This window comes from Bos indicus, chromosome 26 (genome assembly GCF_029378745.1).
Source record: "Bos indicus isolate NIAB-ARS_2022 breed Sahiwal x Tharparkar chromosome 26, NIAB-ARS_B.indTharparkar_mat_pri_1.0, whole genome shotgun sequence".
Taxonomy (NCBI): Eukaryota; Metazoa; Chordata; class Mammalia; order Artiodactyla; family Bovidae; genus Bos; species Bos indicus.
The window spans coordinates 20,300,833-20,320,590 of NC_091785.1; the positions used below are offsets into that span (position 1 = coordinate 20,300,833).

Here is a 19,758-nt window from a genome sequence, read left to right on the forward strand (position 1 = left end):
GTCTCCTCAGTATTTTCTCATGGTCTTTCTTTTGTCTTCTTCTTCTGGAACCCCTATGATTCGAATGTTGTAGCGTTTAATATTGTCCTGGAGGTCTCTGAGATTGTCCTCATTTCTTTTAATTCGTTTTCTTTTATCCTCTCTGATTCATTTATTTCTACCATTCTATCTTCTAATTCACTAATCCTATCTTCTGGCCTCTGTTATTTCTACTATTTGTTGCCTCCAGAGTGTTTTTAATTTCATTTATTGCATTATTCATTATATATTGACTCTTTTTTATTTCTTCTAGTCCTTGTTAGAACCTTTCTTGCGTCTTCTCAATCCTTGTCTCCAGGCTATTTATCTGTGATTCCATTTTAATTTCAAGATTTTGGATCAATTGCACTATCATTATTTGGAATTCTTTATCAGGTAGATTCCCTATCTCTTCCTCTTTTGTTTGGTTTAGTGGGCATTTATCCTGTTCCTTTATCTGCTGGGTATTCCTCTGTCTCTTCATCTTGTTTAAATTGCTGAGTTTGGGAGTCCTTTCTGTATTCTGGCAGTTTGTGGAGTTCTCTTTATTGTGGCGTTTCCTCGCTGTGTGTGGGTATGTAGAGGTGGCTTGTCAAGGTTTCCTGGTTAGGGAAGCTTGTGTCGGTGTTCTGGTGGGTGGAGCTGTATTTCTTCTCTTTGTTCAGTCGCGCTGTGGGGAGGGAGGGAGGGATGCTGCAAACAAATGACACTGGCGTGCGCTCGCAGTGCCTCAGCCACACTGGGTCTGCCCCCGCTCACGGCGCGTGTAGCCTCCCTGCCCACACTGCTCAGGCTCTAGATTGTTCCGCCGGGAACAATCCGAGGCTGGCCCTGGGTTGCATGCACCTCCCAGGTCCAAGCCGCTCAGGTTCAGGCACTCAGGTAGTCCTCAGAGGCGCAGACTCAGTTGGGCCTGCGTTCTGTGCTCTTCCCAGGTCCGAGCAGCTCAGGTGATGAAGTGTTGGGCGAGCGCCAATGCTGCGACTTATCGAGGAGGCTGCTTTAGAAATGGTTATTAGAGCAGGCTGAGAAAAGGACATTTTTTGTTGGGACCTGGAAGGGGCTGTGGAGAGAATGTTCAAGACAGAAATGACAGAGCCAGGAAAGAGTTTGGTGGTCCGAGGATATTTGGCCTGGCATGTTATGTGCAGACAGAGGCTGATCTGAGTTGGGAATAGAGTGTGGGTAGCAGTGTTACCTGGCATCTTTAGGCCAGAGCACAGGGTCTGGATTCTGTTTTAAGTGCATTGGGAATTTTTGTTCAGTTCGTTTCTCATGTCTTTCCACTTGTCTTAGTCTATTTTAGCTATTATAACAATTACCATAGACTGGGTGACTCAGACCACCAACATTTATTTCTCGAAGTTCTTGGAAGCTGGATCTCCAAGTTCAAGGTGCTGGTCAATCCAGGTGGTATCTGGTGAGAGTCCAGTTCATGGTTTGAAAATGGCTGTCTTCTCTGTGTATCCTCATATGGTGGGAAGGAGCAGGGAGAGGGAGAGACAGAGGAAGCAGGCTTCCTTCTTATAAGGGCTCCCTGCTCATGACCTAACTACCTCCAAGGCTCTACCTCCTAATGTCATCACCTTCGAAGTTAGAATTTCAGCGTATGAGTTTTGGAGGAACACAAACATCCAGTCCATACACCATTTGTATCATAAGTCGAGAAAATCCATATGAGGCTTTGGAGAGAAAAGTGAAGGAAATTTTGAGGTGTCATGTGTAATGAGCAACTGTGATAAGCCCAGAGTTTTCTGAAAGATCTCTGGGAGTGCACAGCTTGGAGAGCACTTTTAGGAGATGGATTTAGCTATTCCTCAAAATGGAATGTGTTAGGATGAATGAGTGAGTGAGGGAAATTGCTCAGTCGTGTCCAACTCTTTGCGACCCCATGGACTGTAGCCTACCCAGCTCCTCTGTCCATGGGATTTTCCAGGCAAGAGTACTGGAGTGGGTTGCCATTTCCTTCTCCAGGGGATCTTCCCGACCCAGGGATCGAGCCTGGGTCTCCCGCATTGTAGGCAGACGCTTTACCATCTGAGCTACCAGGGAAGCCCTGTTAGGATAAATACCCTACACTAAGTTTGTAAGGATTTTCCTAAAACTTACAATTGATCTCACATAGCTCATGTATCCACTCCTAAAAACAAATGGAACATTCTATAAATAACAGGGAACTTAAAAGGAATGTCTCTTTCCTGACAGTGAGCCAGTGGCATGCTGAGAACTCCAAATCCACGGTCAGTTCTCAGGTACAGGTGTTATCCTTTATCTCAGGCCAGAGGGCCTTGCTGTGACTGGGGCAGCAGGGCATCACTGCACATGGTCCTTTTGTCTACCTAGATATTCTGAAATTGAGAAAGCTACATGTCAGAAGTAGAAATTTAGGGAAGGCTAGAAACCTAGTAAAGTATTATTCAGAAATCTCTTTCAACTTGTGGTTCAAGTCACTTAAAAACTTCAATTGCAATGGGTTGTTCTACGGAAGGGAACATTGTAAGTTCAAGCTCTTGTTTAACATAAGGGTTTGATTTTTCTGTTTTGTTTTTTAATATAAGTTAAGATGACATTTTTCTCCTGACTGAATGGACTTTTAGGGCCATGTTCAGGTTGCTCTTTTACTCACCTCCTCAAACCCACCTTTTTTTTTTAATACAAAGAGAGTTTTTGAGAAAGCTCAGGGGTGATTTCACTGGCCAAAGCCCCTGTGACTGGCTGCAGAGGCTTTTCCTGTCCAACAGACTAACTTCTAGAACTGTTCATTAAGTCCAGGAGTAATTTGAGTTCAATATAAAATTAGAAAGAAAGGTATATCCAATATCCAGTGAGTATCTGGGAAAGGTATTAAAACCATGATTGTGTCTGTGTGTGTTTGTGTGTGTGTGTGTGCATGCGTGCTCAGTTGCTTCAGTCATGTCCAGCTCTTTGTGACCCTACGGACTGAAGCCCACCAGGCTTCTCTGACCATGGGATTATCCAAGCAAGAATATTGGAGTGGGTTGCCATGCCATCCTCCAGGAGATCAACTCAACCCAGGGATCGAACCCTCGTCTCCTAAGTCTCCTGCAGTGCAAGTGGATTTTTTACCACTGAGCCACTGGGAAAGTCCCAAAGCCATGATTAATAGGCGTTAATAAGTTATGAAGGTACCAAAGAATCTTTAGGAATTCTTTAATGTATTCCATAAATATTAATATCATCTTTAAATTAAGAATATTTGGCAGACATTATATAGTGAATTGTAACCATGGCCCAGATGCCCCATCACCATCTGGAGGCAGAATCTCTAAATTGCAAAATTGTGTTTTGAGGAATTAATTTCTGTTGCTGTTTAGTCGCTAAGTTGTGTCCAACTCTTCTGGGACTCCATGGACTGTAGCCCGCCAGGTTCTACTGTCTATGGGATTCCCAGGCAAGAATTCTGGCATGGGTTGCCATTTCCTTCCCCAGGGGATCTTCCTGACCTGGGATTGAACCCTCATCTCGAGCACTGGCAGGTGGATACTTTACCAATGAGCTACCAGGGAAGCCCTTGAGGGATGAATAAACCACCCAAGAGTTGAAAATGTAAGCAGAACATCATAAGAGGATTGGAAACATCACTCTGGCTGAAAGGTGAACTTCTGGACGCATTGACTGCTAAGTCAAAATGTCCCAAAGGGTACCCTTAACTCCTGTTAGTTTCGAGATCAACTGATCTCCATTTCTTTTGTAATTTAGAGGAAAGTTGAGTGGTCATGTATGGATGTGAGAGTTGGACTGTGAAGAAAGCTGAACGCTGAAGAATTGATGCTTTTGAACTGTGGTGCTGGAGAAGACTTTTGCAAGTCCCTTGGACTGCAGGGAAATCCAACCAGTCCATCCTAAAGGAGACCAGTCCTGGGTGTTCATTGGAAGGACTGATGCTGAGGCTAAAACTCCAATACTTTGGCCACCTCATGCGAAGAGTTGACTCATTGGAAAAGACTCTGATGCTGGGAGGGATTGGGGGCAGGAGAAGGGGACAACAGAGGAGGAGATGGTTGGATGGCATCACCGACTTGATGCACATGAGTTAGAGCAAACTCCGGGAGTTGGTGATGGACAGGGAGGCCTGGCGTGCTGCGATTCATGGGGTCGCAAAGAGTTGGACACGACTGAGCAACTGAACTGAACTGAACTGAACTGGGTTCTTAATTGGCTAAAGTAAAAGACAACTTGAACTCAAGCTATTGCTAAGAAATGGTAGCTACAGTAGTGAAAAGAGAATAAGAACATGGTGTCCTTTGAACAGTGGTTTCATTCGCTTGGTGCCGATCAGTAAGTATTTGGTAAGCAGTTAACGATGGTTCTAGGCACCATGAGCTGTACTCAAGAAATGTAATTGGGGAAAAGAACCATAAGTCAAACGACAGTGACCAATGCAGGGTAGCATCTAACTGATTATGAAATCCTATGACACTTTAAGCACTGTATTGCCTGGAGAAAGCACTGGGCCTTTAAGAATTAGGAAGGAATAAAAGGTGAGTGAAGGCAAGGCCAAGAGGGAGAAGGAAGGAAGGGGTATGGGAGGCAAGTGAGCATGGCGCACTCAAGGAATGTAAAAGAGGGGCTAAGCCGGACCAGAGGTTCTGTGCTGGCAAGCAGCGGGACACTGGGGCCGTGCCAGGCTGGACTGTCGAAACTGGGCAGAGCTATCTAGTTGATCTGCTGGACCGTCAGTGTCTGATACAGAATCCAGTGGCCATAGGTGGCTGTTGAGCACATGAAATGTGGCTCATCCAAACTGAGGTTTGCTAGAATGTAAAATACATATCGGATTCCAAAGACTTGATACAAAGAAGAATGTAAGATTCCTCATTAATTATTTTATATTGGTGACACATTGAAGTGAAGCTATTTTGGATATGTTAAGCTAAATGAAATATATAAAATTATTTCACCTGTTTGCTTTTACTTTTTTAAAAACGTGACAACTAGAGAATTTTAAATTACCTATGTGGGGGTTTCCCTAGTGGTCCAGTGGTTAAGACTCTGCACTTTCAATGCAGGAGGCATGGTTTCAATTCTTGGTCAGGCAGCTTAGATCCCACATGCTGCTCGGCCAAAAAAAATTTACCTATGTGATCTCACATTATCTTTTTCTTGGATAGTACTGTGCTAGGTAGAAAAAGCTCCACAGGTGAACAGGAGGAGGGAACTGACAAAAAGTGATGCTTGGATCTAGAAACGCAGCTGGAGAGATTTGCTGAATACATTTGGCTAGTGCCTTCTCAAATTTCTTTTAAGGTGGCACTTTGACGCAGATGGTAAAAAATCCACCTGCAATGCGGGAGACCTGGGTTCAATCCCTGGGTTGGGAAGATCCCCTGGAGAACGAAACAGCTACCCACTCCAGTATTCTGGCCTGGAGAATTCCATGGACAAAAGAGCATGCAGGCAACAGTCCAGGGCGTGGCAAAGAGTCAGACACAACTGAGCAACTTTCATTTTCGTTGACATCATATTTGTTTGTGACTTTTCTAACTTAAAAGAGAAGCATTGTGAAAGCAAGGCTGTGAGATCCCTAGAGCAGGTAACCAAGGCATTGCCCAATGCCTTTGTCTTGAATAGGCAGTGTGTTTTACACCATAGTTTTTAGGCAAAGAATCATTTGGTCTTTAACTAAAAGTGAAAAAGTAAAAGTGTTAGTTATTTAGCTATGTCCAACTCTTTGGGACCCCATGGACTATATGTAGCCCTCCAGGCTCCTCTGCCCATGGAATTCTCCAGGCAAGAATACTAGAGTGGGCAGCCATTCCCTTCTCCAGATCTTCCTGACCCACCAGGCTCCCCCGTCCCTGGGATTCTCCAGGCAAGAACACTGGAGTGGGTTGCCATTTCCTTCTCCAATGCATGAAAGTGAAAAGTGAAAGTGAAATCGCTCAGTTGTGTCCAACTCTTGGCGACCCCAGGGACTTCAGCCTACCAGGCTCCTCCATCCATGGGATTTTCCATGCAAGAGTACTGGAGTGGGTTGCCATTGTCTTCTCCCATCTGATGCCTATAGGCCCCCAAAATAACATAGCAATTTTGGAGGGACCTCCCCTAAAGTTTTGTGAAAGGCAGCCTAATGCAGCCAGATGCATTTACAATGTACAGAGGTGAGCTCAGATGCTTTCCCCTGGACAGCAAGCGTAAAGGCCCTTTAAACTGAAATGACCAGATTGCAAGGGCAGATCCTGCCCATTATCAGACCCTGGAGTTTCTCCTCAGAGAACTTGGAATTCTACAGTCCCACCTCGCTTTCCCTCTCCCTGGCCCCTGAGGATGAGTAGCACTTTCCCAAGCAGAATGCACATCTCAGTGCTGGAACTCTGAAGGCTTGCTAACTGTTAAAGCTTAGGCAAATCCCCAACCTTTCTGAACGTCATTTCCTTATTTGTAAAATGGGCATCACAGGACCTCTCATGCTTACCCCCCTGCAGCCATGGTGCCCAAAGGAGATAACGCATTCCTGAGTGCTCTGTAAGCCATAATGCACTGAATGGATGGAAGGTTTTATTCTCATATTCCAATGTCTGTCTGCAAAAGCAAACTCTTCTGCGTAACATTAGCACTTCACCAACATCTGAAAATCAAATCATCAGTTCCATCTCTTTAGTATATTTATAGCACTTCCAGTAATACATAGGATTTCCAAAAATAAATAACTCAATGATGTTTTAAATAAAAAGTTGAGATTACAAGCCAATTTGGTGCAAATACTATCAGGAATGAGTTTGTTACTGCAAATAAATAAATTTGTGAGCTTCCTGTCATAAAAGGAAAAAAAGGAAACCTAGTGGATATTTGAGTCCTCATTCAATATAAAGAAGTATACAGTGCATCTACAGAAAGGAGCTTCTTCCTGGCAGTACTTTCTTGAAGGATTTATCAAATGGATTCCTATATGATTATGGAAGTCATTAGAAAAAACAGTAGTAATAAAGTGACTTCATCCGTGGTTTTGCCAAAGTTTATGTTCTTCATATGGAGGTTTCTTATTTCAGCCTCTACACAAGTTGGGGATCTTGTTCTTGCTGAGTCCCCATTGACTGCCCGTTAGGAAGAGGGCCCTTGGCAACAACATAAGCCTGTGTTTTAAACCTCCCCATGGGCAACCGCCTGCTAACTGAAAGGCCTTCCATCCTCTCCTGGGTCTCAGGAGAAGGTTCCTCCATGTGTAAGAGTCCAGAGCCAATAAAAATGAACAGAAGAACGCTGGTGGCAAAGGGGTTCCCTCTTTGCCCCTTAACTGCTGGGCCCCAGAACATGGATCCCAGACCACCAAGGCCAAAGCTTCCAAAGAACCTTACTGGGGGTGCTTCTGAGCTCAGGAAGGTGAGCCAGGTCCAGGGAGGGGTCTGCCCAACTTCTGACCTCGACCCACCTCTCTGCCTCCATCTTCCAGGTCACACGGCAGCAGTACCAGAACGCGCTCACCGCCTGCCACATGGAGAGCTCACCCCAGTCCCCCGACATGGAGGCCTCCACGACCCGGGGCACACCCCAGACTCCCAAGGATGACCCTGCTGCCACCCTCCTGAGCCACCGGAGCAGCCTGCCGTGTAAGCCGGTTGGGAGGTGATGAGCCCGGCCAGGGACTGCCCGCCTCCCTCCTCGGCCCCGCCTCCGTCCTCGGCCCCGCCCAGAGCTGCAGTCTCATCTGCAGGGAGCCCCAGGTCTCCTCCAGAGCAGGGAGGTGACACACTTACTGTCCTCCCCAGGCAGCCGCTCAGATGGGCTGAGAAGTCCCGGCGAGGTCGTGTACCTGAGGATGGAGGAGATGGCCTTCACCCAGGAGGAAATGACCGACTTTGAGGAGCAGAACACGCAACAGCTCTCGCTGTCTCCTGCCGCTGTGCCCGCTAGAGCAGGTCAGGGAGGGAAACTGAGTCCCGTGGGAGTAAAGGGGGAATGGGTCAAGGCCGTTGGGTCCTGGTATGGCCCTAGGTGAGCCAGGTGAGGGAAGTCTGGGACCAGAGCCCCCACGTAAAACTCCCCACTTCCTTATGCTACCAGGGAAGGAACATTAAGGCTTACTATGCCTCTCCCAGGCATCAGATCCGCGGTAGTTTGTTCTCAGAACACTGTTAGCTAGGTTTCCACCTGGATTCAGACCTCGGCTTCCCCATTTAGGAGTTCGGCAACTTTAGGCAAGTTACTTTAACCTGAGACTCGGTTCCGTTAGCTTAATAGATATCTTTCCTTATGTTTGGTTTTTAGTCGCTCAGTCATGTCTGACGTTTTTGCGTCCCCGTGGACTGTAGCCCACCAGGCTCCTCTGACCATGGTGTTTCCTAGGCAAGAATACTGGAGTGGGTTGCCATTTCCTTTTCCAGGGGAACTTCCCAACCCAGAATCAAACTTCCTGCATTAGCAGATGGATACTTTACCACTGAGCATCCAAGGAAACCAATTCTTCCTTATGTTAATAGATAAAAATCACGGTGGCTACTTCATGAAGTAGTTTTGAGCAGAAATGAAATAACATTTATAGGAGGGCGCATCACAGTACTGATACTGTGCTCCCTAAATATTAGGAAGTTATTATTCGGCCCAATTTATAGATTAGGAAGGGCTTCCATGGTGGCTCAAGACAGTATAGAATCCGCCTGCAATGCAGGAGTCCTGGGTTAAATCCGTGGGTTGGGAAGATCGCCTGAAGGAGGGCATGACAACCCACTCCAATATTCTTGCCTGAAGAATCCCCATGTACCGAGGAGCCTGGCAGGTTACAGTCCTTGGGGTTGCAAAGAGTCGGACACAAATGAGCAATTGAGCACGTAGATTAGGAAACTGAGGTCAGCCTTTGCTCTTACTGGCAGGGCTCTTCCCTTTCTTTGAGTCCCTGAGACTAGCAGTAATCTGTAGGATCTGTCCTGATCTCTGAGATCATAGCACCTCCTATGGAGACACTGAATACTCCTGTCTTGACTGCAGTGTTGCTCCAAGCTCCAAGCGTCCCACCAGTCCTGAGATCCTTCTATGCTTGCCTCATCAAGCTAGTCATCTCCATGTATTCTGCCGCCCCCTACACCAACGACCCCAAGGCCAGCACCCATCCCGCCTCCAGACCCACCCCAGTCCGCAAGTCTGAGATCCCCCAGGTCCAGAGCAGTGGCCTGACAAGTGCTCACAGACTTTTGAAGTCAGTGAGACAACGTGTTTGAACTTGTAGCTAACTCAGAAAATCGAGGATATGCATAATCACAACTCCAGGACCTGAATTTAGAATGATGGTTTTCCTCCTGTGCACACTGATTTTAATAGCTAACACATGTAGCAAGAAGTTTATATCAAAGGAATGAGAATAGAGGAGATGGGCCAGTCTTTGGAGATTATTCCAGTCTATCCTCCTCATATGACACAAAAGGGCCTACGCCCGGAGAAGGGAAATGACTTGCCCAGTCCACCACACCATCTGCCTCCCCAATGAGATTCAGAGGCATTGGTGGTCAGGGCCTGGGTCCCTTTCCAGCTCTCAGATCGGGCAGTTCTCTGAATCCCCCCTGGGTTTGGTGGAAGAAGAGAGCACATGAGCTTAGTTGTTACTGAGCCCTGTGATTTTGCAGGGTCCATGCAAGGAGAGGAGTGTGAGGTGACACCCAGCCTGTCCTCCAAGGTGCTTCTTATCTGGCAGATACTGAGTGGAAATGCTCGTGTTCCCGTCTCTGTCTGACCTAACAGTGCTTGGAAAGTTGGATTCCTGCTCCTCTTCTCTTGTTTCTTAGTTCCTTTTGTGGCCCTAAAAAGCCTCTTGCTAAGTAATTAGAGCCTTTTTCTTCCTGGACATCCCTTCTATGTTACAGCCACCACTGCCTTGGCTCTGGTTTTGAGCTTTCACCTGCCAAGGAACATTGACAAAAAACACCCTACCTGGATCCCTGGGTGTTCAGGTGGAAAGGCTTGTGTTCTTTCTTCTTTTCTTTTTCTCAGCATCAGATAGTGAATGTTGTCATATCAACGTGGACACAGAGGCCAGCCCCTGCAGCAGTGACTTGGAGGAAACCATGGGCAGGAAGTTGCTGAGAACCTTGAGTGAGTACTTCTTTACCAGGATGAAAACCACCCACCAGCTGGTTAGTACGAAAACATGCTAGGATCTTACTCCTGAAGGAGAAAACATTGACTCCTTTTGGGAACCCTAATGAGCTACAATTGTGGAAACCTGTAATGGGGTTTGGGCAGGTACTGCACCCTCGATAGTTTGGGCATCTGTGCCATTCAGTGGGTAGTTGTCTAGGGCAGGAGTCTGTAAACCATGGCCACAGATCAAATCCTGACCTCCTCCCCTGCCCATTCCTATAAAAAATAAGGAGGCTTCCCTGTAGCTAAGACAGTAAATAATCTGCCTCCAATGTGGGAGACCTGGGTTTGATCCCTGGGTTGGGAAGATCCCCTGGAGAAGGGAATGGCAACCCACTCCAGTATTCTTGCCTAGAGAATTCCCCGGACAGGGGAGCCTGGCAGGCTACCGTCCATAGGGTCGCAAAGAGTCAGACACTTTCACTTTGACTTTGTTGGATTATAGAACCCACTAGTCTTTGATGGCCACAATGGCAGAGTTGGGTAGTTGCAACAGGGACCAAATGGCCTGCAAAACCTAAAATACTTACAATCTGGTCTTTTAAAGAAAATTTGTGTTCAGGAAACTCAATAAAAAGGAGAGCAATATCCTCTGTGGAAGGAAGTCCATGGCAGGGAGAACAAGGTGAAATATAGTCCTTTCCAAAAACAATGGAGCTGGGAACAGAGTACCCTTCCACCCCCACATACCCCAGTGCAGAGGGAGGTTGCCTCTGATCTAGAAAGTGCAGGTCCCTGGGGATGGCTCCCAGCTACACCGCCACGTCTGGCTCAGGGACATCAACGTCCGTGAGACCAGTCTTCTTTCTGAGGGTGTCTGGCAACCATTTGAGCTGAGGATGAGGAGGCATGCTCCTGGGACACCGTGTGGGCCTCGCTCGATCCCGTCCAGGAAATCTCCCTATATTGGCACTAGTCTGGACGTGTGGCTTTTTGGAGATGTCATCTCAGGTGGAAGGTGCATTCTAATCCTTCAAGACGTGCATATGCTGATGTCAGCACCTGGAGACAATGCAGGCTACTGCCAAACTATCGAGGGCTTTGTCTCCATTCCTGCTTCTATTTTGAAGAGCGCTTGGGCCCCCGAGAGAGTACTCATGTTCTCCCAGCCTTACAGACTGACCCTTAGAAAATGTGTTTTTCAGGTGGTCGAAAAAGGAAGAGGTCACCAGATGGAGAGAGAACCTCTGAGGAGAACTCCAACTTAACGCCTCTCATCACATGACAGGGCTGTTGGCGTCCACTGGGGGCGTGAGATTCCAGAGCGCTGGGGAGAACCCATCCTCCCGTCGTCTGCTTCTCCCCAAGGCCTCCCACTGGTGACAGAGCGTACTGCTTTCTTTACCACCTCTTCACCCCTAGCCATCGGTGTGGCAGATTTTCTCTCATTGCCTCCAGTTTGACTCAGAGCCTTGCGGTGGCCGTGACGGAAGGAGGTGCCTCAGTGGAACATGCTGGAAATGATCTCGTCCACAGCACAGTCTGGACTGCAGAAGAAATGACCCCAGGCTGACAATGCCACTCTAGGCTAACCCCTGATGCACTTCCTGTTCCTTGGTGTCCCTTGGCACCACATTCATGCTTCCCTTAGCTCAAAAGGTGCCACTGGCAGAGAACAAAGGAGGCTGGGGCAGCAGGTAGGAGGGGTAGTTCGGGAGACACACCAAGAATTTCTCCAGAACATTAGAGCAGCGGGACTCAGTCATGCTGCCGTGTGACGTTACAGGACAGAAAACTGTTGGTGACCAGTTTCCTGTTAGAAGAGGGTTCCAGCAGCCTGGGAGGTGTGTCTCGGCTGGAATGAAAAGAATGTAAGATGGACCCTCAAGTCACTGTATTTCCCAGGGACACATCTGTTTTGGCTCCTGATTAGTAGTCATCAGTCCATCAGTAAATCTGCTCTGGAAGAGGAGGAGCAAGAAGAAGAGAAACCCATTTGGGAGCCAGAGATGGAACTTCAGGTTTTACATTTTAAAATATATATATATATATATATGTGGAAAAGTTTTAGCCATGACAAACCAAAGAGTGCCCAGGTCAGCCAAGAAGGATGCAAGCTCTCACGCGGCTTCAGTGTGTATTGCACAGGAACATGGAAGAATCACTCTTCTTTTTTTGTCCATTCCCCCACCCCCACCCTTTTCTCCACTCCGTCAAGTCAGCTGAGTGTACTTTATTCTGAGAATGTACCAGATCTCTGAATAAAGTACCAGAGAGAGCTGGTACATTGAACACCATTTTCACCTGATGTTGGGCTTCCCTTGTGGCTCAGCTGGTAAAGATCCGCCTGCAATGCAGGAGACCTGGGTTCGATTCCTGGGTTGGGAAGATCCCCTATAGAAGGGAAAGGATGCTCACTCCAGTATTCTTGCCTGGAGAATTTCATGGACTGTATAGTCCATGGGGTCGCAAAGAATCCGATGCGACTGAGCAACTTGAACCTCGCTTCGCTTCACTTGGGACAGGTGCAATTCCAAGCGTGACCACCAGATGGCAGGATGACTGCACGAACCTGCTTGAAGAGTAAACTGATCAGAAACCACAGAGCCAGCCTTATGGAAAATGTGGAAGTGAAGGTTGTCTTTGGGACACCTGTATCCCTTTCTGATGTATATCCCACCCATTGGGTTCCCTCGATCAGGGATCCAGTGATCCAGTGCTCATCTCAAAACCATTCCCTAACTTTTCTCTGGGGATGTAATTCTCAGGCTTCCCTCATCTTCCTCCAAAACCATTACTCCCACCTCCCTATACCCATTCAATCAATAATCACATAGAGGGTGGAGAAACTGATCATTCCTCTGGGTTATTTGCATCTCAAAAGAAAATGCTTACCCACGGGAACATTTACCTCAGGGGTTCTTAACTTGGGGTCCGTCACTCCAGGGGGGTCCATTGTTGGACTTAGAGGGTCTATGAAACCCCTAACTGTCAGAATTTAGTGTCTGCCTTCTTATGTGTGTTTTCCAGAGGGTAAAGCTTTCATATGATTCTCAAAGTTCTCAGACCCGTAAAGTATTAAAATCCACTATTTTAACTAGTGGAACTTTCAGCCCAGAGTTTCTGCAATGCAGAATGAAGTGAATACTGCGTAGTTTGAGACAGATTTTTAGTTGTAAATGGTCTTCCCAAGTGTCCATCAAATCGATGGCGAAAGCTGGCACCCACCAAGTGGAAATCGTCAGAAGTCCTTGGCATACCCTATGGTATTGTACAGCGTACACCCACGTAACTGGGTCCCCACCAAACCCCAGCAGGTGTCTGCAGACAGGAGGGGCACAGCATGTGGAAGTGGACTTTGCCTTTCTCAGCAGTGTGTTATTGACTTCACATCCTTTGCCTGGCCCTGCCTGAGGCTCAGCAGTGCATGACTTCTCGTAAATAACACAGCTACCACCCACCCCCAACACCTACCCTTGCCTGGTAGAAACAGCCAGAGTGTCAGCCCTTGGTGCTGGGTGCCTCTGACCCAAACCGGTGAATGCTGTTTCAAACAAGGTCTGCAGTCATGCAGTCTTCTTGCCCAGCTGGCCACTGACCCAAGGGTTGCGCCTGGCTGGTCTTCCTTTCATTACCCCTTAGGTCACTGCTGTTGCTTTACACCCGTCTCTTTGCAAAACCCCTAAAGAGCCTGTCACCACTCCTCTCCCTTTACCCCACCCCATCCCAAGATTTTCTTCAGGTTAAAAAAAAAAAGAGGATTTTGAAATAAAGTATTTATGAAGCCTCAATACATTGTAAATAATTTTTAAATAAAATAAAAATCCTTTTCCTGGACTATGGCTGTTTTCCTTGCCCCCGCATCTCAGAGTTCCAAAGTAGTTTTCGTATGAGATGTAGGGTGGGGTGAGGCACACACATAATTACCTTACCTGAGGGCCACCTGCCTGAAGAGGCACCCCTCTCAAGGCCAGGTGTGAGGTTGCAGGTAAGGTTACAGGAAAGCCCTGCGCTCTGCTTTGGGATGTCAGATGGGTAAGATCTTGCAAGAACAAATTTCAGAAACGGAAAGTAAAACCCAGATGAGAAGCCAGAGTGTGACTTTAGACAAGAAACGAGCATGAGGATGAAAATGAGAAGCGCTGGCATTTTTCGGAGCCCTGTGTTTGCGAGGCACTGGACTGGGTGCCTTCCAAGTTCAAGGTCTTAGCGGCCAGATCCAGTCTAGCGTTTGAAGCAATGTGCTGGTCACACTGGCTCACTTCTGCAGGCCCTTTGGAGAGGAGCCAAAGTAGCCCAATTCCAGTGATTTCCAACCAGAGGCTGGGAAAAGGAACAAGGGAGCAGGGAGGGCTTATTGAATAGTTATAAACCAAGACAGGAACAAGGGGACAACCAACAGGTGGGCAGTCACTGAGGTATTGATGGATTTTGTGGAAGGTTGGAATCTCTCACCTACTACCGTCTCCAACCAGCACACAGGACAAGTACTGAGCGACCTGCACGAGAACTGCTTGCGATTCTTCCCAGGAGCTGCCACAGGCTGTAAAGTTCACTGTGCACGCATGCTCCGTAGTGTTCGATTCTTTGAAACTCCCTGGACTGTAGCCCACCGGGCTCCTCTGTCCATGGTATTCTCCAGGCAAGAAAACTGGAATGGGTTGCCATTTCCTACTCCAGGGGATCTTCCCAACCCAGGGATCAAACCTGCATCTCTTATGTCCTCTGAATTGGCAGGTAGGCTCTTTACCACTAGCACCAGCTGGGAAGCTCCTAAAGTTCATTAACAGTAAATAAATGATGTGATGTTAATTGCTCAGTCATGTCCGACTCTTTGCAATCCCATGGACGATAGCCCGCCAGGCTCCTCTGTCCATGGAATTCTCCAGGCCAGAATACTGGAGTGGGTAGACTTTCCCTTCTCCAAGCAAGGCAAGAAAATTGGAATGGGTTGCCATTTCCTACTCCAGGGGATCTTCCCAACCCAGGGATCAAACCCAGATCTCTTGCATTGCAAGCAGATTCTTTATCATCTGAGCCACGAGGGAAGCCTTAAATAAATGATACTTATAGCTATTTTGTTGGGGGTTTTATGTGAACTTGAAAGGTAGGATCGGCCCAACACTCATGCACCTAGCCTTCACCACTTCCTGGCCATGGAACCTTGAGCAATTCATAACCTATTTCACAGACTGTGACACAGCACAGGGACCATGCTCCTTCCCAGGGTGGTTTTGAGAAAGAAACGAGTGTGCCTACATGTAGAGGCACACGGAGGCCCTGCAGTAAAGAACCTTGTGTAACTGGCTAAGGCCAGCTTTTCCCAGACTTGCCCAAGGCCATTCGTGTGAACACTAGCGGGAAAAAGGAACACACTTCAGGGAATAGACATGTAAGAAGAGAATTAAGAAGGCCAGATTCTCATGAGATTGGGACTTCTTTATATGCTAAAAACATTTGCACACTTTGGTAAGTATACTTTGGCTTAAAGAAGTGTTTCCAACTGGTTTTTCATTAGCAATCCCCCCAGAGAGAAATACTAAATTCAAATTCTCCCCAACAAGAGAAATTATGATTTTGATAAGATACCCAGAAATAAGATTTTGTCAAGTAGGATTTTGCTTTGGAAGGCCACAAAACCACTTTAATATTTTAGACCTTCTTTTGCCCTCATGAACCAATCTTTGCCACCTTAGAGGTCCTATCACCCCTGTTGAGAATTCAGTTTAAAGCTGTTTGGGAAGACAGAAGGTCTTTCTACCTTCTAACAGAAGGTAGAAATCACTGGACTCCCGTTTTTCTCATTCCCTTATGAAGGGCAAGCATTTTTAAACAGGAAGGAGAACAAATACTGATAGAAAGGAAGATAAAATGAAAGGTAATGGAGAGATGAGTGTGAGGTCATATCCATTCGCATCCTCCAGACCCAGTCACACACCGACATGAGTTCTCTGAAGGACTCTGGGGAACCAGCCGGGTGGTGAAGGATCTAGAAGCCATAATCTGTGCGGAAACACTGAAGCATCATGGAGGGTGGAGTTTCACATGGAGAAGCAAAAGCAAGGAATACCAACTACTACTCTCAAATATTTGGAAGGTCATCAGTTAGAAAGTACCCAGAAATTTAGTGTGTGTGGTTTAAAGGAAGGGAGGAGGGGAGCCAGGGGATAGGGTAGATGGAAATCAAATTCTGGATCAAGGTAAAAGACCTCTTTAATGAAAATGCTCCATCAGTAGAATGGGATTTTTCATCAAGTATCGAAAGAACACAACCCCCGACCCAACCCAGTTAAAAGTGGTGAGTCAGGGACAACACAGAAGAGACCCTTGCATTGGGAGAGAGAGGCTGCAGCTGATGACTTCTAAAATCTTGATCGGCCCCTCAAGACTGTAGCATTTTAGGGACTTCCTTTGCAGTCCAGTGGTTAAGAATCCACGTTTCCTCTGCAAGAGGTGCAGGTCTGATCCCTGGTTGGGGAACTAAGATTCCACATGCAGCACAATGCAACCTTTTTTTTTTTTAATTTTTTAAAAATTAAAATAAAAAGACTGTAAAATTTTATTGTTTTTGTCTTGAGGCTGGGTAAGTACAGGGCTTGCAGGCCCGTGGAGTGCAGCCCAACACTGAGTGTTCCTGACTTGCTGACTTAACAAGATTTATAGGATAGTGCCATGTACCTATGCTCCAGGAGCTCCTGAAGGTTGCTAAGCCTCAGAGTGATCCCCAGGCTGAGGCATTGGGTGCCCCTCCCCTGGCCCAGAAACTTCCCATTCTAAGACAGCCCAAGGAGTGGGTATGAGATTCCTCTGGGTTATTTGTGGTAATCATGAGGACCAAGATGCTTCCCTGGTGGCTCAGACTAAGATCATGGCATCTGGTCCCATCACTTCATGGCAAATAGATGGGGAAACAACAGAAACAGTGAAAGACTTTATTTTCTTGGGCTCCAAAATCACTGCAGATGGTGATTGCAGGCTTGAAATTAAGACACTTGCTCCTTGGAAGAAAAGCTATGACCAACCTAGACAGCATATTAAAAAGCAGAGACATTACTTTACCCACAAAGGTCCATATATAGTCAAAGCTATGGTTTTTCCAGTTGTCATGTGTGGATGTAAGAGCTGGATCATAAAGCTGAGCACTGAAGAACTGATGCTTTTGAACTGTGGTGTTGGAGAAGACTCTTGAGAGTCCCTTGGACAGCAAGGAGATCCAACCAGTCCATCCTAAAGGAAATCAGTTCTGAATATTCATTGGAAGGACTGATGCTGAAGCTGAAGCTCCAATCCTTTGGCCACCGGATGTAAAGAACTGTCTCATTGGAAAAGACCCTGATGCTGGGAAAGATTGAAAGCAGAAAGAAAAGGGGATGACAGAAGATGAGATGGCTGGATGGAATCACCAACTCGATGGACATGAGTTTGAACAAGCTCCAGGAGTTGGTGATGGACAGAGAAGCCTGGCATGCTGCAGTCCATGGGGTTGCAAAGAGTCAGACATGACTGAGACACTGAACTGAACTGAGGACTAAATAATTCCTGAGTGCTAAGTAACGTTAGAGTCCCCGATTCCAGTGACTTCCCACTGTCCTCTGTTCCTTCCAGAATCCTCCATCGTGACGTGAGATTTGTCTGAACAACGCTTCCAGCCACTGCTCATCGGGTAAGGGAATGGAGAGGAGCTCTCGCCTTGCACCGAGGGAAAGTCTGCTTCTAGCGTAACTGGGCTCTTGGGGAGGGATGTGTGGCTCTTCCCTTGAAAGGCAAAGGGGTTGCTGTGCCATTTGACAAGTCAGGAACCCGGAGGAGATACATGGTGTCCTATTCCAGGCAGACACTGAAGGAGGAGCTGGTGAGGGATAGGAATCGGTGAGGAGTGTCTTTCCTCTTCCTGTGAGGGAAGAGTCAAAAACTGGACAGGTATTTTCAGGAAGGGAGAGGCAAGTGAAGGAGGCAGCCCTGGATAAACGTGGTCACCTTGTACCTTTTTGAGTCACAAAGGGCAAAGATTCAGATGAGGCTCCAGAAAGACTGAATTCTGACAGAGAACTCCCTCCCTTGGCACTGAGGGAGTCACAGGCCACGCTGTGAGACCCCGAGAGCTGCTCGGTACTCACCCTTCCTGCTGTAGGAGATTCAGAGAGGAAGGCCCGGCAGCAGGATTAAGGAACAGGTTAAACTTGTGGACTCGAGCCAGACTCCCTGGCTTCAGATCCCTATCACCTGTGAGTCACGTGACTGATACTGGTATTAGGCAAGTCCCTTGATTCACTGTGCCTGTTTTCTCCTCAGTGGAGGGTGATGGTAACATTAATGCCCACTGCATTGATTTATCATTGAGGATTAAGTGAACCTACATAGATATATATAAAGGGCTTGGAATAGTGCCTGACAATAAATCATATTCAATGAAGTCTTTCCTCAGACCTTCGTTTTTGAAACATTTAGTTTTATTTATCTGGCCGCACCAGGTCTGGGTTGTAGCACAGGGAGTCTGCGACCTTAGCTGTAGCACGCAAGATCTTTTAGTTGCAGCATGCAAACTCTTAGTTACAGCACATGGGGTACGGTTCCCTGACCAGGGATCGAACCCGAGTCTCCTGCATTGGGAGCGTGGAGTCTTAGCCACTGGACCACCGGGGAAGCCTCTCAGATTTCCCTTAGATATGTAATTTTTAAAGAAAATATTAGTTACAGGTGAAGCATCTCACCATCTTACTCCCTTTCACCTTTCCGAGATTGAGGTATACCTTTCCTACCTATATTTTAAAATTTATTACATACGTATGTACTCATAAGCAACCACAGTGTGCAGCACATTTTAAGAGATGATATCATAAATGACATCTCATTTCACCTCTCATCCACTCAGAACTAACCATGAGCTTTACCCTCACTCACACACACAGCTCCGGTACCATGTCCAGTCCTGAGACTGGCCCAGATGTGCTCTTCACTGTGCCCTGGTCACTGTCCAACCCTAAGCCTCTCTCCATGTGCACATGTGAGTTTCTCTAAAGTGTGTACATAAACTGCTTATGACCCCTTGAATGTACAGTACATACATCCTCAGCTTTTCAAAATGCTGCCAAAATGCTCTCCAACATATTTGTGCCATATTTTCCATTTCCCCAATCTGGTAGTAAGTGTAAAATGGTATCTTGCTACTTTAATTATATTTCCATTATTCTAGGAATGTTCAGAGCCTTTTCGTTGTTTATACTTGATTTGAGCTTTCCCTCTGATTTACCCATTCATGTCCTTGGTTCATTTTTTTCTAGTTATTTGTATTTTTCTTTTAATGTTTAATATGTAGGATTCTAAAAATTACAAAATCCTGGATTGTAATCCTTTGTAACTCAGAATAGTAATCCTTTGTCAGGGACATGCATGGCAAATATATTCTTCTAGTCTGGAAAAAAAAATCTATAGGATTTTATAACAACTCAAAGGCATCCTAAAAAGGATGCCTGTCAACATAACAGATCTTGTAGCAGGATAACATAGCAGATCCTGTTAACATAACAAGAGTTATTTTTCAATATTTTAAAATGCCAAGTCGTAGCCCTCTTGTTTGAGGTAAGGCTGAAATTCTACTAAACTATCATCTGGAGAGGGCCTTGGACTCCCTGGAAAAATACGATCTATGTGTAAGTGGCTCTAATCGTTTCAATAGACTGAGGTACTCCAACTACAGAGGGAGGGATTAAG

The 19,758-nt window shown here is 46.5% G+C and overlaps 1 protein-coding gene across 4 annotated transcripts in view; it reads left to right on the forward strand.

Moving 5' to 3' along the window:
* CNNM1 (cyclin and CBS domain divalent metal cation transport mediator 1) overlaps nucleotides 1-13,884 on the forward strand; it is a 69,232-nt gene extending 55,348 nt beyond the window's left edge. For 2 of the 4 annotated variants that reach the window (XM_070780624.1, XM_019988415.2), the window contains 4 exons: nucleotides 7,430-7,586; nucleotides 7,746-7,895; nucleotides 9,958-10,059; nucleotides 11,253-13,884. In XM_070780624.1, the coding sequence (XP_070636725.1) occupies nucleotides 7,430-7,586; nucleotides 7,746-7,895; nucleotides 9,958-10,059; nucleotides 11,253-11,332 (489 nt within the window). In that variant the 3' untranslated portion in view covers nucleotides 11,333-13,884. The remainder of the gene's footprint in view (nucleotides 1-7,429; nucleotides 7,587-7,745; nucleotides 7,896-9,957; nucleotides 10,060-11,252) is intronic. The other 2 variants (XM_070780625.1, XM_070780626.1) reach the window with 1 other exon arrangement.
* Nucleotides 13,885-19,758: the final 5,874 nt, after the last annotated feature.